General features: G+C 43.4%; 1 protein-coding gene across 3 annotated transcripts in view; it reads right to left on the bottom strand.

The window, feature by feature from the left end:
- copb2 (COPI coat complex subunit beta 2) overlaps positions 1-18,621 on the bottom strand; it is a 57,150-nt gene extending 38,529 nt beyond the window's left edge. For 2 of the 3 annotated variants that reach the window (XM_079531941.1, XM_079531942.1), the window contains exons 1-8: positions 18,449-18,621; positions 12,417-12,554; positions 9,260-9,346; positions 8,019-8,145; positions 6,700-6,848; positions 2,753-2,899; positions 828-927; positions 93-235 (exon numbers count right to left, since the gene is read on the bottom strand). In XM_079531941.1, the coding sequence (XP_079388067.1) occupies positions 93-235; positions 828-927; positions 2,753-2,899; positions 6,700-6,848; positions 8,019-8,145; positions 9,260-9,346; positions 12,417-12,554; positions 18,449-18,451 (894 nt within the window). In that variant the 5' untranslated portion in view covers positions 18,452-18,621. Of the gene's footprint in view, positions 1-92; positions 236-827; positions 928-2,752; positions 2,900-6,699; positions 6,849-7,375; positions 7,404-8,018; positions 8,146-9,259; positions 9,347-12,416; positions 12,555-18,448 lie in introns of those variants that run through there. The other variant, XM_079531943.1, reaches the window with a different exon arrangement.
- Positions 18,622-19,286: the final 665 nt, after the last annotated feature.

Genomic DNA, 19,286 nt, shown 5'->3' with positions numbered 1-19,286 from the left:
TATAATAGTAATAGTAATAGTAATAATAACCACCTTAATGATGATGCTTCCTTCATCTATATAATAGTAATAGTAATAGTAATAATAACCACCTTAATGATGATGCTTCCTTCATCGTAGCCCAGCGCTACGTTGTTGGATCCTCTGAGCCCGCTGACGCACCAGACTCTCTCCATCCCATAGTTCAGAGTGCTCTCCAGGCGGTATGTAGAGCTGTGCCAGATACGCACCGTACCTTTAAGAACACACACACACACACACACACACACACACAGACACACACACACACACACACACACACACACACACACACACACACACACACACACACACACACACACACACACACACACACACACACACACACACACACACACACACACACACACACACACACACACACACACACACGGAATGTCAGAACAGGTCAGCTCCATATATGGAGATCTACGGGTGGCAGTGGGGGAAGTGTCTTGAGTGTACAGTATAGTATAGTATATATGCATAGTTTAATAATATAGATATTCCACTGTTACGTTCTTAGCTTACACATGTTTCATGATAACTACTTTTACAGTGATGTGTTGCCATGCTTTTTGTTCTTGCTTAATTTAAGAATTCTGATGAATGCCTAAATTGTAAATTGTACAGGGTTTGATGAGGGCCCAGGTAGGGCCTGTTAAGAACACATTTAGCTGTGTTGCTCATCCCACGAACAAGCTGTACCTCGTTGCAAAGGTGACAAATCAACGGATTGAAGGAGTGTGTATGTGTGTGCGTGTGCGTGCGTGCGTGCGTGCGTGCGCGCGTGCGTGCGTGTACCGTACCATCCTCTGATCCGGTGATGATGATTGGTAGTTCAGGATGGAAGGAAACACATGACACATTCTGGGCGTGGCCTTCCAGGGTCTGAACACACGTCTTGTTCTGAAAAAATCATAAATAATCCTTTATTAACAACCCGAGTGGCGTTTACGTTTATAAACGTAGTTGGCTATTTTTGCTACGAAAGTAATATATGGCTGTAGGGAGTGAGTGTGGAAATATAGTGGCCCTCTCCATCGTCAAAGTTGCCCACCCCTGCACTAGAGAGAGAGACTTTATTTGGCCGGACAAAATAATACATTGGTCTCATAAACGTAGATGGCAAGATAAGAACTAAGCATGGAATAAAGATAAGATAAGAACTAAGCATGTAATAAAGATAAAGATAAGAACTAAGCATGGAATAAAGATAAGATAAGAACTAAGCATGTAATAAAGATAAAGATAAGAACTAAGCATGTAATAAAGATAAAGATAAGAACTAAGCATGGAATAAAGATAAAGATAAGAACTAAGCATGGAATAAAGATAAAGATAAGAACTAAGCATGGAATAAAGATAAGAACTAAGCATGGAATAAAGATAAAGATAAGAACTAAGCATGGAATAAAGGCAAAATAAAATCTCAAGACTGAAAATGTAATGATGATTAGATAGTCTGAACCGGCTGGAGAAATCATGACCTTTAACTGAGACCTTCATGTTTCTGGAAGATAATACTAATACTAAACTATAACTATAAGATAATACTAATACTAAACTTAGTATTCTATCACTAGATAGAAGATAATACTAGATAGAAGATAATACTAGATAGAAGATAATACTAGATAGAAGATAATACTAGATAGAAGATAATACTAGATAGAAGATAATACTAATACTAAACTTAGTATTCTATCACTAGATAGAAGATAATACTAGTATTCTATCACTAGATAGAAGATAATACTAGATAGAAGATAATACTAGATAGAAGATAATACTAGATAGAATGTAATACTAGATAGAAGATAATACTAGATAGAAGATAATACTAGATAGAAGATAATACTAATACTAAACTTAGTATTCTATCACTAGATAGAAGATAATACTAGATAGAAGATAATACTAGATAGAAGATAATACTAATACTAAACTTAGTATTCTATCACTAGTCACTTCAAATACTCTTTCATCTGAAAATAACTAATGACCGAAAATAGCCGATCTACAAGCTCACAATGTACACACGTCCTAGCGCATTTTCAATGATATCAAACGAGAGAATAATATTCTGATTTTCTTTTGGCCTCCAAGGCCACCATACTCCATACTCTTCGTTCACACGCGGTCCGTTCACTTCCCTGTTTACGGCTGCAGAAAGAATGCCTGGTCTCTCCTAATCCAAGGAGCTCTCCGTGGTTTAGAATGCCTGGTCTCTCCTAATCCAAGGAGCTCTCCGTGGTTTTGACCAGATGGAAAATACTAAACTCTTCATTTCTGACTTCTCATCTGACTCTCGTTCAAAATATGAACGCGAGGGATTATTCAGCGATTCTTATCGTAACGACAGCGAGGTAAGCAAGCAAAAATATGTCTCCGGTTTTTTTCCGGAACAGAAGGGCACCTTCCCGGGAACACACAAGCTTCTATTTTGAAGGAATCAGGAATTAGCTATTGAAAAATAGCAGATCTACAGCTCGTAGCGCGCCACCGAGTGGCGCGCTACGAGCTTGTAGGTCTGCTATTTTTGAAAAATCGTGAAAATGCGGCACAAATCTTTGAATATATATTCTTTCAGAAGACTTTAATTTGACGAAAGGCCAAAATGGGTTAATAATACCTGGTAGTCCCAGATCTTCACCAGGCGGTCGTCGGCTCCAGAGATCAGGTACGGTTTGTCTAGTTATGATGTAATGTTAATATATATATATATGTATACCTGGTAGTCCCAGATCTTCACCAGGCGGTCGTCGGCTCCAGAGATCAGGTACGGTTTGTCACCTCCGCTGTAATAATCTATACAGTTCACTCCTTTATCATGACCTTCCAGGGTGAAGTTAGGAGAGGAGGAGCCAAGCTGCCACACCTGGGGAGAGAGACACTGTGTTACTATAGGGAGAGAGAGAGAGAGAGAGAGAGAGAGGAGAGAGAGAGACTAGAGAGAGAGAGAGAGGAGAGAGAGAGAGGAGAGAGAGAGAGAGAGAGAGAGAGAGAGAGAGAGGAGAGAGAGAGACTAGAGAGAGAGAGGAGAGAGAGGAGAGAGAGAGAGGGAGAGAGAGAGAGAGAAAGGAGAGAGAGGAGAGAGAGAGAGAGAGAGAGAGAGAGAGAGAGAGAGAGAGAGAGAGAGAGAGAGAGAGAGAGAGAGAGAGAGGAGAGAGAGAGACTAGAGAGAGAGGAGAGAGGAGAGAGACACTGTGTTACTATAGGGAGAGAGAGAGAGAGAGAGAGAGAGAGAGAGAGAGAGAGAGAGAGAGAGAGAGAGAGAGAGAGAGAGAGGAGAGAGAGGAGAGAGAGGAGAGAGAGAGAGAGAGAGAGAGAGAGAGAGAGAGAGAGAGAGAGAGAGAGAGAGACACTAGAGAGAGAGAGGAGAGAGAGAGAGGAGAGAGAGAGAGGAGAGAGAGAGGAGAGAGAGAGAGGAGAGAGAGAGAACACCTGGGGAGAGAGACACTAGAGCAGGGGTGGGGCAACTGGCGGCCCGGGGGCCACATGCGGCCCCCACCTTCACTTAATGCGGCCCTCAGGTTAATGTCAGAATACTGATATAATATTGGTTTCAGCTGTTTACAATTCCACACCATGCAAACATGACCCGCTTTAATTACTTCAGTCTAAATTAGTAGCTCAATGCTCAACACAAGTATAATTAAAGGCATTTTAAATGACATAAAAATGTAAATTTTCAGGATTCCAATTAAAAAATAGCAAAAATTCAAGATTTCGATTTGAATATAGCAAAAAAAGCCAATCTACAAGCTCAAAACGGATGCAGTGTTGCCAGGTTCGCGAATTGTAAGCGAGTTGTAAGTAGCGTGTTGAATGGCATTTTTTCTGGGCTTGTTTTCATAGAGCTGGCAACAAATTAGGCGGGGGTGTCGGTGCTTGTGGCGTGTGTGTGTTTATTATTGATATTGATATTGTTTGTGAGTCTGGACGGGAGGCGGCTTTAGTGGCAGTACAATGACAATTTTTACGCGGGTGGTGTTGAGTGTGGGCGTGGTGCGCGACATGAGGAGATAGCCATGGATTGACGCGGAGGGTAAGTCTGTGACGTGTTAGTGTGTTTAGTGGGTTGTTGCAGTGTGTGTTGCAGTGTGTCAGTGACGTAGTAGCTGGTGCCTTTTGTTCCTGGGTGCGAACAGCTTTTTGGGCACACCTTTTCAATTGTATAATAGATAGGTCCATATAGCCTAAATGCAGTATGGTTTAATGCTGTAGAATTCACAGCTTTGTGTGTGCCATTCTTTTTTTTTTTTTATAATTTTTATCCCACGATTTTGTAACCCATTTTTCACCCCTGTGTCAATTATCTAATGTGATCCTGGGCTCTACACACCCTCCGCCAACCTAGTCCCCATATATGGGGGACATGGGGAGAGCAACGGACTTGAACTCATGCTTCCTTCATGCCTGAGTGTCCAAGTTGCTCCTTTACACCTGACAGTGGGAGTTTCCCTGGTTGGACGTAGCGCGTGGAAGGAACACGTTATTCCAACCAGTTCCTTTCCCCTCCATCAGGCACCCCGGCTGGCCAGGGGGAGGCAGTTTAGAGACCAGGATTACTGCATGTTTTTTGTGAGGGTACCTACCCTAGGGGACACGGGGAGAACATGCAAACTCCACACAGAAAGCCCCTTTCGCCAACCCCACCTCGGGTATGGGCACTGATGATGCGGAGGAGGAAACACGCCGCCAGCACCCACAGCGCCCCGAGCGGGAATCGAACCCAGGACCTTCTAGCTGTGAGGCGACAGCACTACTAACTGTGCCCCCGTGTGTGCCATTATTAATGAATAATCAACAATCAGCAGCTTATGGAAACCAATTTGGCCCCAGTCAGTCAGTTCCCCCCACAATGCTCAAGATGACATTGAGAATAAGCTGCTGATTGATAAGTAGTACCATAGAAGATGTTAGGCCTCACTCACACCTATACATCTAGCATACAACAATGTTGCCTTATATAACAATATTTTGTCATTCCAGTTTTGAGGCATAGGCTCAAGACAGAAACATCCTTAGATTCCACATGAATGTGAGTAAACTAAAAACATGGCATCAAAATATATTTCCTGTTATTAAGTTTGTATAGGCCTTTTACAGTATTAGATCAGGATTAGAACATTTAGAAGTAACTCTTGAAAAGAAAACTGTTGATAGATAGATAGATAGATAGATAGATAGATAGATAGATAGATAGATAGATAGATAGATAGATGTGACTGCTGGGCGAACGCTGGCGCTTTGGCATGGGGGGTAAGATCAACATATGGAATGAATTCTGTACTGGCCATATATGGAGCATGTCTTGAGTGTACAGGGTTTGATGAGGTCAGATCAACATATGGAATGTCAGAACAGGTCAGCTCCATATAGATCTAAGGGTGGCAGCGGGGGCAGTGTCTTGAGTGTAAAGGGTTTGATGAGGGCCCATGAGCTGGGCCTTCATTTTCAGGCCTGTTGAGAACTCTAGTTTTCGCCGACTGCCGGGCGCGGTTTGAGGTCAGGTGTAGAGTTGCTGGCCAATATTGATACATCAGGGATCTCCATATACTGTATGGGCTTAATCAGGTTTAATTTACTATGACATCAGGGATCTCCGATGCCACGTGATGTTATGAGACCTGGGCACCATATATTGGGGCTTTCCCATGTATGGGGATTTAGAGTGTTACACTGACTGACGGACAAAAATGTACGATTTCATAGTAAACGCGACCTGCGGTCACAATAAGGCCTTATATAAACGGTTGCTTATTCACAATAGAACCAAATATTGGCATCCTGGGGGCAGAGAGCACTGAGGGGGAAGGTGCCCAACCCCCAGAAAAGGGCACCATTTTGGGGTGGACTTTTTGTGGGGGTCCCTTGTGCCATTTCACATCAGAAATATCCAACTAGGATGTTCCACAATAACTTGGCCTGTGTCATTGGACAGTAAAATAATACATTCTAATCTCCATGTAAACATAACAATATATAAAGTGTGTGTGTGTGTGTGTGTGTGTGTGTGTGTGTGTGTGTGTGTGTGTGTGTGTGTGTGTGTGTGTGGTGGGGGGTAGGCGTTTCTTTCAGTGGGGATCACTTCATGGATGGATTTAATGACTTTTGCAGTAAAAGTAAAACTTCTGAGCATCCATTTCATGAAGAGGACATCTTAAAGATATGAAAAAACAATGTCACATTTTGTTGATAAATAGTAGGACCAAAATTACAAGTGAATGTCAGAAAAGTAAACTTTTTGCTATTTCCGCCTATTTAAGGCCTTATATAAAAGGCTGCTGATTCACATTAGAACCAAATATTGGCATTCTGATTGTTCTGGGATGTAGGCACACTACCTGTAGACAATTTGTGCAAGGATGATGTAAAAACAAACAGCAGGTAAAAAATGACAGAGGATTTACTTGGAACTCTCTTTCAGATAGGCGTTTTTTATTGCCTATGTGGTGAGTCACTTCATGGATCAATTTTAAGACTTTTGCAGTAAAAGTAAATCTCGGGACAATCCATTTCATGAACGGGACATCCTAAAGATATGAAAAAACTATGTCCCGTTTTGTTATACCTCGGGGAGGGGTATAGTCAACTTTTGGGGCTTTTGTTCCTGCACTATTTGGGGTTAAGGTCACAGTACCTTAATGGTCCTGTCCAATCAGATTACAGTACCTTAATGGTCCTGTCCAATGAGGCGGAGGCGAACTGGTTGTTGTCTTTGGGGTTGATGACGATCTGCATCACATAGTGGGTGTGTCCCTCGAACACCTGAGAGACCGTCCACTTCTTGTCCCAGTCCCACAGTTTGATCAGCATGTCATCTACACACACACACACACACACACACACACACACACACACACACACACACACACACACACACACACACACACACACACACACACACACACACACACACACACACACACACACACACACACACACACTTTATATGTATAGTTTCATTATATAGATATTCCACTGTTACGTTCTTATCTTACGCATGTTTCATGATCACTACTTTCTATGTATGTGATGTAATGCCATGCTTTTTGTTATTGTTTAATGTAAATCGCTCTAGATTAAGAGAGTCTGATAAATGAATACATTGTCTGTCTGTGTGTAATCCACGTAACTCCAGAACCGTTCGCCCAACGGACTTCAAATTTGACACACGTGTTCCACACCACCGCATGGGGTGTTGAGTCGGTCCGACCAACAGGGCCCCGCCCCCTGCCCACCCAGGGTCTGGACAGGGCCCCGCCCCCTGCCCACCCAGGGTCTGGACAGGGCCCCGCCCCCTGCCCACCCAGGGTCTGGACAGGGCCCCGACCTATATAAAACTCACCACTAGAGGTCAGTATGTAGGGCTGCGTGGGGTGTATATATAAAACTCACCACTAGAGGTCAGTATGTAGGGCTGTGTGGGGTGTATATATTAAACTCACCACTAGAGGTCAGTATGTAGGGCTGCGTGGGGTGTATATATAAAAGGTGCAGATATTAAACTCACCACTAGAGGTCAGTATGTAGGGCTGTGTGGGGTGTATATATTAAACTCACCACTAGAGGTCAGTATGTAGGGCTGTGTGGGGTGTATATATTAAACTCACCACTAGAGGTCAGTATGTAAGGCTGCGTGGGGTGTATATATTAAACTCACCACTAGAGGTCAGTATGTAAGGCTGCGTGGGGTGTATATATTAAACTCACCACTAGAGGTCAGTATGTAGGGCTGCGTGGGGTGTATATATTAAACTCACCACTAGAGGTCAGGATGTAGGGCTGCGTGGGGTGTATATATAAAAGGTGCAGATATTAAACTCACCACTAGAGGTCAGTATGTAGGGCTGTGTGGTGTATATATAAAAGGTGCAGATATTAAACTCACCACTAGAGGTCAGTATGTAGGGCTGTGTGGGGTGTATATATAAAACTCACCACTAGAGGTCAGGATGTAGGGCTGTGTGGGGTGTATATATTAAACTCACCACTAGAGGTCAGTATGTAGGGCTGCGTGGGGTGAACTGCGATACATCGGATGTAATCAGAGTGAGCTTCAAACATGTGAACTCTCTCCAGAGTGTTGTAGTTGAACACACGGATCTGCATGTCGTCCTGAAAACGGTACATTAGCATGTTACTAGCATGTTGAAAACGGTACATTAGCATGTTACTAGCATGTTGAAAACGGTACATTAGCATGTTACTAGCATGTTGAAAACGGTACATTAGCATGTTACTAGCATGTTGAAAACGGTACATTAGCATGTTACTAGCATGTTGAAAACGGTACATTAGCATGTTACTAGCATGTTGAAAACGGTACATTAGCATGTTACTAGCATGTTGAAAACGGTACATTAGCATGTTACTAGCATGTTGAAAACGGTACATTAGCATGTTACTAGCATGTTGAAAACGGTACATTAGCATGTTACTAGCATGTTGAAAACGGTACATTAGCATGTTACTAGCATGTTGAAAACGGTACATTAGCATGTTACTAGCATGTTGAAAACGGTACATTACATTAGCATGTTAACCCATTTAAAATTAAAAAAATGTCTTCAAAATCCTGACAGTTTTCTGAAAAACCTTATGTTTCTGTATCAGTGGTGCTCCATATTTCATGTCAAGGACACCAAAAAATATATCTAATATGCCTCCGCCCCCCCATCTGAAAATATGTTGTTCCAGGGACCTCCCCAGAAGCAAAGATTTGAGTTAAAATGTTCACTCTGTAATAATATATATTGATATATATTGAGGCACATTTTCACGATTTTTCAAAAATAAATATATATTGATATATATTGAGGCACATTTTCACGATTTTTCAAAAATAGCAGACCTACAAGTTCATAGCGCGGCACTCGGTGCTGCGCTATGAACTTGTAGATCTGCTATTTGTCAATAGCTAAAGTGTAACATAATGCTTTAAAACACCAAAAGGGGTTCCCGCCCAGAATGGGTTAATAGCATGTTAAAAACATAGTTGTCATATTAGGGTTAGGTCAGGGTTAGGCCAGGGTTAGGTCAGGGTTAGGCCAGGGTTAGGTCAGGGTTAGGCCAGGGTTAGGCCAGGGTTAGGCCAGGGTTAGGTCAGGGTTAGGTCAGGGTTAGGCCAGGGTTAGGCCAGGGTTAGGCCAGGGTTAGGCCAGGGTTAGGCCAGGGTTAGGCCAGGGTTAGGCCAGGGTTAGGCCAGGGTCAGGCCAGGTCATGAACTCACCGCTCCCGTTATCACCCAGTTCTTCCTGGCCACAAACTTGGAGGCTCTGACTGGGAGATCACACACCTCGAAGGTCTTCACCAGAGTCTGTGGAAGGACAGCGTTAGTTACGGTATGGACAGTATCTATCACAGCTTGGTATGGGACAGTATTTATCACAGCTTGGTATGGGACAGTATCTCTATCACAGCTTGGTATGGGACAGTATCTCTATCACAGCTTGGTATGGGACAGTATCTCTATCACAGCTTGGTATGGGACAGTATCTCTATCACAGCTTGGTATGGGACAGTATCTATCATGGGACAGTATCTATCACAGCTTGGTATGGGACAGTATCTCTATCACAGCTTGGTATGGGACAGTATCTCTATCACAGCTTGGTATGGGACAGTATCTATCATGGGACAGTATCTATCACAGCTTGGTATGGGACAGTATCTCTATCACAGCTTGGTATGGGACAGTATCTATCACAGCTTAGTATGGGACAGTATCTATCACAGCTTGGTATGGGACAGTATCTCTATCACAGCTTGGTATGGGACAGTATCTCTATCACAGCTTAGTATAGGACAGTATCTCTATCACAGCTTGGTATGGGACAGTATCTATCACAGCTTGGTATGGGACAGTATCTATCACAGCTTGGTATGGGACAGTATCTCTATCACAGCTTGGTATGGGACAGTATCTCTATCACAGCTTAGTATGGGACAGTATCTATCACAGCTTGGTATGGGACAGTATCTATCACAGCTTGGTATGGGACAGTATCTATCACAGCTTAGTATGGGACAGTATCTATCACAGCTTGGTATGGGACAGTATCTATCACAGCTTGGTATGGGACAGTATCTCTATCACAGCTTGGTATGGGACAGTATCTCTATCACAGCTTGGTATGGGACAGTATCTATCACAGCTTGGTATGGGACAGTATCTATCACAGCTTGGTATGGACAGTATCTATCACAGCTTGGTATGGGACAGTATCTATCACAGCTTGGTATGGGACAGTATCTATCACAGCTTGGTATGGGACAGTATATATCACAGCTTGGTATGGGACAGTATCTATCACAGCTTGGTATGGGACAGTATCTATTACAGCTTGGTATGGGACAGTATCTATCACAGCTTGGTATGGGACAGTATCTATTACAGCTTGGTATGGGACAGTATCTATCACAGCTTGGTATGGGACAGTATCTCTATCACAGCTTGGTATGGGACAGTATCTCTATCACAGCTTGGTATGGGACAGTATCTATCATGGGACAGTATCTATCACAGCTTGGTATGGGACAGTATCTATTACAGCTTGGTATGGGACAGTATCTATCACAGCTTGGTATGGGACAGTATCTATTACAGCTTGGTATGGGACAGTATCTATCACAGCTTGGTATGGGACAGTATCTCTATCACAGCTTGGTATGGGACAGTATCTCTATCACAGCTTAGTATAGGACAGTATCTCTATCACAGCTTGGTATGGGACAGTATCTATCACAGCTTGGTATGGGACAGTATCTATCACAGCTTGGTATGGGACAGTATCTATCACAGCTTGGTATGGACAGTATCTATCACAGCTTGGTATGGGACAGTATCTCTATCACAGCTTGGTATGGGACAGTATCTCTATCACAGCTTGGTATGGGACAGTATCTATCACAGCTTGGTATGGGACAGTATCTCTATCACAGCTTGGTATGGGACAGTATCTATCACAGCTTGGTATGGGACAGTATCTATCACAGCTTGGTATGGGACAGTATCTATCACAGCTTGGTATGGGACAGTATCTAACACAGCTTGGTATGGGACAGTATCTCTATCACAGCTTGGTATGGGACAGTATCTATCACAGCTTGGTATGGACAGTATCTATCACAGCTTGGTATGGGACAGTATCTAACACAGCTTGGTATGGGACAGTATCTATCACAGCTTGGTATGGGACAGTATCTATCACAGCTTGGTATGGGACAGTATCTATCACAGCTTGGTATGGGACAGTATCTATCACAGCTTGGTATGGGACAGTATCTCTATCACAGCTTGGTATGGGACAGTATCTATATCACAGCTTGGTATGGGACAGTATCTATCACAGCTTGGTATGGGACAGTATCTCTATCACAGCTTGGTATGGGACAGTATCTATATCACAGCTTGGTATGGGACAGTATCTCTATCACAGCTTGGTATGGGACAGTATCTATATCACAGCTTGGTATGGGACAGTATCTCTATCACAGCTTGGTATGGGACAGTATCTATATCACAGCTTGGTATGGGACAGTATCTCTATCACAGCTTGGTATGGGACAGTATCTATCACAGCTTGGTATGGGACAGTATCTATCACAGCTTGGTATGGGACAGTATCTCCATCACAGCTTGGTATGGGACAGTATCTCTATCACAGCTTGGTATGGGACAGTATCTATCACAGCTTGGTATGGGACAGTATCTCTATCACAGCTTGGTATGGGACAGTATCTCTATCACAGCTTGGTATGGGACAGTATCTATCACAGCTTGGTATGGGACAGTATCTCTATCACAGCTTGGTATGGGACAGTATCTCTATCACAGCTTGGTATGGGACAGTATCTATCACAGCTTGGTATGGGACAGTATCTCTATCACAGCTTAGTATGGGACAGTATCTATCACAGCTTGGTATGGGACAGTATCTATCACAGCTTGGTATGGGACAGTATCTCTATCACAGCTTGGTATGGGACAGTATCTATCACAGCTTGGTATGGGACAGTATCTCTATCACAGCTTAGTATGGGACAGTATCTAACACAGCTTGGTATGGGACAGTATCTATCACAGCTTGGTATGGGACAGTATCTATCACAGCTTGGTATGGGACAGTATCTATCACAGCTTGGTATGGGACAGTATCTCTATCACAGGCAAGACAGAACTTGTCATCATTGAAGGCAACCTCAATGCAGTGAGATATCGGGATGTGATTCTGGAGCCGGGATTCGAACCGCCGACCCAGGGATCATTGGCCGACCTGCTCTACCTCCTGAGCCACACAGCCCACCCTAAGTATTAGGGCAGAATTTAGGGAGTGGAGAGGATGGAGTGTGCGTGCGTGCGTGCGTGCGTGCGTGCGTGCGTGTACCTGTGTCTCGTGGTTCCACACACACACAGATCCGTTGTAAAGCGAGGCTAGCATCCATGGCTCGGTGGGATGGAGGTCGACGCTCTTGACCCGGTCTGACCTCGCCGTCAACCTCCTCTTGATGTCCAGCCGGAGAGGCTGAAAACACGGAAACCATTCATCACTACACTGATCCAGACGGAATGGATCTACCATATGATACCATTATTAAAACATGGAAACCATTCATTATTACACTGATCCAGCTGGAATGGATCTACCATATGATACCATTTATTAAAACATGGAAACCATTCATTATTACACTGATCCAGCTGGAATGGATCTACCATATGATACCATTTAATAAAACATGGAAACCATTCATTATTACACTGATCCAGCTGGAATGGATCTACCATATGATACCATTTATTAAAACATGGAAACCATTCATTATTACACTGATCCAGACGGAATGGATCTACCATAGCATTTATTACACTGAGGTCCAGCCGGAGAGGCTGAAAAAATGGAAACCATTCATCACTACACTGATCCAGACGGAATGGATCTACCTTATGATACCATTTATTACACTGAGGTCCAGCCGGAGAGGCTGAAAACTAATGTTAACGAAGTTCAACACCCACACCACCAGAGGGAGTTCAACACCCACACCACCAGAGGGAGTTCAACACCCACACCACCAGAGGGTGTTCAACACCCACACCACCAGAGGGTGTTCAACACCCACACCACCAGAGGGTGTTCAACACCCACACCACCAGAGGGAGTTCAACACCCACACCACCAGAGGGTGTTCAACACCCACACCACCAGAGGGTGTTCAACACCCACACCACCAGAGGGAGTTCAACACCCACACCACCAGAGGGAGTTCAACACCCACACCACCAGAGGGAGTTCAACACCCACACCACCAGAGGGTGTTCAACACCCACACCACCAGAGGGAGTTCAACACCCACACCACCAGAGGGAGTTCAACACCCACACCACCAGAGGGAGTTCAACACCCACACCACCAGAGGGAGTTCAACACCCACACCACCAGAGGGTTTTCAACACCCACACCACCAGAGGGTGTTCAACACCCACACCACCAGAGGGTGTTCAACACCCACACCACCAGAGGGTGTTCAACACCCACACCACCAGAGGGTGTTCAACACCCACACCACCAGAGGGAGTTCAACACCCACACCACCAGAGGGTGTTCAACACCCACACCACCAGAGGGTGTTCAACACCCACACCACCAGAGGGAGTTCAACACCCACACCACCAGAGGGAGTTCAACACCCACACCACCAGAGGCAATTAACACCCACACCACCAGAGGGAGTTCAACACCCACACCACCAGGGCAGTTCAACACCCACACCACCAGAGGGAGTTCAACACCCACACCACCAGAGGGTGTTCAACACCCACACCACCAGAGGTTGTTCAACACCCACACCACCAGAGGGAGTTCAACACCCACACCACCAGAGGGTGTTCAACACCCACACCACCAGAGGAAGTTCAACACCCACACCACCAGAGGGAGTTCAACACCCACACCACCAGAGGGTGTTCAACACCCACACCACCAGAGGGAGTTCAACACCCACACCACCAGAGGAAGTTCAACACCCACACCACCAGAGGGAGTTCAACACCCACACCACCAGAGGGTGTTCAACACCCACACCACCAGAGGGAGTTCAACACCCACACCACCAGAGGGTGTTCAACACCCACACCACCAGAGGGTGTTCAACACCCACACCACCAGAGGGAGTTCAACACCCACACCACCAGGGCAGTTCAACACCCACACCACCAGAGGGAGTTCAACACCCACACCACCAGAGGGAGTTCAACACCCACACCACCAGAGGGAGTTCAACACCCACACCACCAGAGGGAGTTCAACACCCACACCACCAGAGGGTGTTCAACACCCACACCACCAGAGGGAGTTCAACACCCACACCACCAGAGGGAGTTCAACACCCACACCACCAGAGGGTGTTCAACACCCACACCACCAGAGGGTGTTCAACACCCACACCACCAGAGGGTGTTCAACACCCACACCACCAGAGGGTGTTCAACACCCACACCACCAGAGGTTGTTTAACACCCACACCACCAGAGGGTGTTCAACACCCACACCACCAGAGGTTGTTTAACACCCACACCACCAGAGGGTGTTCAACACCCACACCACCAGAGGGAGTTCAACACCCACACCACCAGAGGGTGTTCAACACCCACACCACCAGAGGGAGTTCAACACCCACACCACCAGAGGGTGTTCAACACCCACACCACCAGAGGGTGTTCAACACCCACACCACCAGAGGGTGTTCAACACCCACACCACCAGAGGGTGTTCAACACCCACACCACCAGAGGGAGTTCAACACCCACACCACCAGAGGGTGTTCAACACCCACACCACCAGAGGGTGTTCAACACCCACACCACCAGAGGGTGTTCAACACCCACACCACCAGAGGGTGTTCAACACCCACACCACCAGAGGGTGTTCAACACCCACACCACCAGAGGGAGTTCAACACCCACACCACCAGAGGCAATTCTGTAATTCTGCAAACTGTTAATAGATCAAACAAACACTGGAGAGGATCTACCATATATGGCCACTGGCCACGTTAAAAATAATTAAAAGCCGAGTATAGCGTTTTTGGACAAAAAGTGAAAACCGTTCAACACTAATTAAAAATCACACCCGTGTGAAGTGAGGGGCGCTAATATATTAAAGTCTAACTCATGTTGATTAGGTGATGTAATGGTGACAAAACAAACATTAAACGCCATTAACAATAAAGACACATTATGACGTAAATTTTCCATTCATTGTCAATGACGTTTACAAAACAAACATTGAACTAAAGACAAACATTAAACCTGCATATAGGAGGGGCTAGCACCCCTAAAAAAAAATCGTGAAAGCAAGACCAGATAAACAACTACACTTTAGAAACAAGACCAAATAAACAACTACACTTTAGAAACAAGACCAAATAAACAACTACACTTTAGAAACAAGACCAAATAAACAACTACACTTTAGAAACAAGACCAAATAAACAACTACACTTTAGAAACAAGACCAAATAAACAACTACACTTTAGAAACAAGACCAAATAAACAACTACACTTTAGAAACAAGACCAAATAAACAACTACACTTTAGAAACAAGCCCAAATAAACAACTACACTTTAGAAACAAGCCCAAATAAACAACTACACTTTAGAAACAAGACCAAAAAAACAACTACACTTTAGAAACAAGCCCAAAGAAACAACTACACTTTAGAAACAAGCCCAAATAAACAACTACACTTTAGAAACAAGACCAAAAAAACAACTACACTTTAGAAACAAGCCCAAATAAACAACTACACTTTAGAAACAAAACCAAATAAACAACTACACTTTAGAAACAAAACCAAAGAAACAACTACACTTTAGAAACAAGACCAAATAAACAACTACACTTTAGAAACAAGACCAAATAAACAACTACACTTTAGAAACAAGACCAAATAAACAACTACACTTTAGAAACAAGACCAAATAAACAACTACACTTTAGAAACAAGACCAAATAAACAACTACACTTTAGAAACAAAACCAAATCAACAACTATACTTTAGAAACTAGACCAAATAAACAACTACACTTTAGAAACAAGACCAAATAAACAACTACACTTTAGAAACAAGACCAAATAAACAACTACACTTTAGAAACAAGACCAAATAAACAACTACACTTTAGAAACAAGACCAAATAAACAACTACACTTTAGAAACAAGACCAAATAAACAACTACACTTTAGAAACAAGACCAAATAAACAACTACACTTTAGAAACAAGACCAAATAAACTACACTTTAGAAACAAGACCAAATAAACAACTACACTTTAGAAACAAGACCAAATAAACACTACACTTTAGAAACAAGACCAAACTAGAAAAAGTGCCCTTCCAGGCACAGGTCTCCACCAGGAGGATAGGAGTGTGTGTGATTTTTGGCAAAATGTTTAGGAGGATGTTTTTTTGTATTTGTTTTTGCAACAATTTTCTTTATTTTGTTGAGGAAATGCATAGCCAGATCACTCATAGCATCTCTGAGGATAGAATTCTGGATGAGCAGGACATGTGCAGCATTTTGTACAAAACGGGCCACTCCTGAAAACTTTGGAAGGCAATCTTAGCCAATCAGTGTACAATCTGAGAAATCCAACAGACTCGTCTTGATCACATGACTACAGAGATCATGTGTACCGATTGCCATTTCTTCATACGCCTTTAATGGCAATTGGATGATTTGAGGCATTTTGTTCCAAAAATGTGTTTTGCAAAAATCAACCTCTTGGTGGCGCTATAACAGGCCAATGTGAAAAGGGTGGGATATATTCCTCAGCCTAGTAAGAAAACGTGTGAAAGATTTCACGTAAATTGCATGCTGCGTTCATGATTTGAGGCTATTGTTCAAAACGGGGCAATCTTGCAAACTGTGAAAGCCAATTATAGCCAATTAGGATGGAATATGAAATATCAGACAGATCCGACTTGAGCACATGACCATAGAGATACTGTGTAACGATTTGTGAGATTTTTGGACAGAATCTGGAGGAATAATATCAAAAAATGTGTTTTACAAAAGTCAGCATCCTGGTGGCGCTATAAAGGCAGATGCGGAAAATGCAGGTCAAAGGTTTGTCCTTGGCCTCTAGGGAGTGTGCATGCAACGTTTCACGCAGATCGGTGCAGTTTTAGGTAAAAAATGTGAAAAGCTGCCTCATGGTGGCGCTATAACAGGCCGTTCTGGAAAATGTGGGGCAGAGGTTCATCGTTGGCATCCAGGGAGTGTGTGTGCAAAGTTTGGCATCGGCCGGGTTAACGGTGCCGGAGATTAGCTGTACACAGACGGACGGAAGGACGGACACACACACACACACACACGGACGGAGTGCAAAACATACTCTCTCCCCATGCCTTCGGCCTGGTGGAGACAATAAACAACTACACTTTAGAAACAAGACCAAATAAACAACTACACTTTAGAAACAAGACCAAATAAACAACTACACTTTAGAAACAAGCCCAAATAAACAACTACACTTTAGAAACAAGACCAAATGAACAACTACACTTTAGAAACAAGCCCAAATAAACAACTACACTTTAGAAACAAGACCAAATAAACAACTACACTTTAGAAACAAGACCAAATAAACAACTACACTTTAGAAACAAGACCAAATAAACAACTACACTTTAGAAACAAGACCAAATAAACAACTACACTTTAGAAACAAGACCAAATAAACTACACTTTAGAAACAAGACCAAATAAACACTACACTTTAGAAACAAGACCAAATAAACAACTACACTTTAGAAACAAGACCAAATAAACAACTACACTTTAGAAACAAGACCAAATAAACAACTACACTTTAGAAACAAGACCAAATAAACAACTACACTTTAGAAACAAGACCAAATAAACTACACTTTAGAAACAAGACCAAATAAACAACTGCTACACTGGGTCAATATAGCATCACACTGGGGCTCCCTGGTGTCTTTACGAATCTTGTTCATCATCATCATCATCATCATCATCATCACCATCATCACCACCAGTGGTCCCCAGACCCCCTCAAGGGGGTCCCTGGGGGGTCCCCAGACCCCCTCAAGGGGGTCCCTGGGAGGGTCCCCATAGACTGTAGAAGAGGCTCAAGGAATGACACGTAACGTTGAATCAGAATAAGAATAACAATATTTCATGTTCTTTGTGTTATGTATGTTTAGATGTATAAATAATGACATGAACGTTAAACAGATCTATAGATGAATAGATGTATAAATAATGACATGAACGTTAAACAGAATAGATGTATAATCAACAGATATGAATGTTAGCATGTTAGCATGAAGCTAACCAACACCGGAGCTTCATGAGGTCATATAATATTAATAATAATAATCTCACCATGTTCTCTGCAGCGCTGAGGAGCTCTTCAAAGGAACAATTAGAATAATAATAATATTAATAATGTTTATTAATTATCGGTGAATCTTCATCTGCTCGAGACTCTGTTCTGTCAAACTGACGTGGAACTTCCTGAAACAGCAGCGCATGCGCAGAGCGGAGAGGCCTCGCTGGAAGTGATGACGTGACACAGAGGTTAATCCAGGTCGAGAGAGAGAGAGAGAGAGAGAGAGAGAGAGAGAGAGAGAGAGAGAGAGAGAGAGAGAGAGAGTCATTCACTTTACATTACACAGAGAGAGAGAGAGAGAGAGAGACATTCACTTTACATTACACACAGAGAGAGAGAGAGAGAGAGAGAGAGAGAGAGAGAGAGAGAGAGAGAGAGTCATTCACTTTACATTACACAGAGAGAGAGAGAGAGAGAGAGACATTCACTTTACATTACACAGAGAGAGAGAGAGTCATTCACTTTACATTACACACAGAGAGAGAGAGAGAGAGAGAGAGAGAGAGAGAGAGAGAGAGAGTCATTCACTTTACATTACACACAGAGAGAGAGAGAGAGAGAGAGAGAGAGAGAGAGAGAGAGATTCACTTTACATTACACACAGAGAGAGAGAGAGAGACATTCACTTTACATTACACAGAGAGAGAGAGAGACATTCACTTTACATTACAGAGAGAGAGAGAGAGAGAGAGAGAGAGAGAGAGAGAGAGAGGGAGAGAGCTTTTATATGTGTCTAATAAAAGACACGTCACACATATAAAAGACACATATCTGGAACATTGGACCAATCAAACCTAGCTCTGGTCCATAGCTAAATCAAACCAAAACTCA

Source organism: Electrona antarctica (assembly GCF_951216825.1).
Source record: "Electrona antarctica genome assembly, contig: scaffold_196, whole genome shotgun sequence".
Taxonomy (NCBI): Eukaryota; Metazoa; Chordata; class Actinopteri; order Myctophiformes; family Myctophidae; genus Electrona; species Electrona antarctica.
This window is presented reverse-complemented; position numbering and strand designations above follow the sequence as displayed.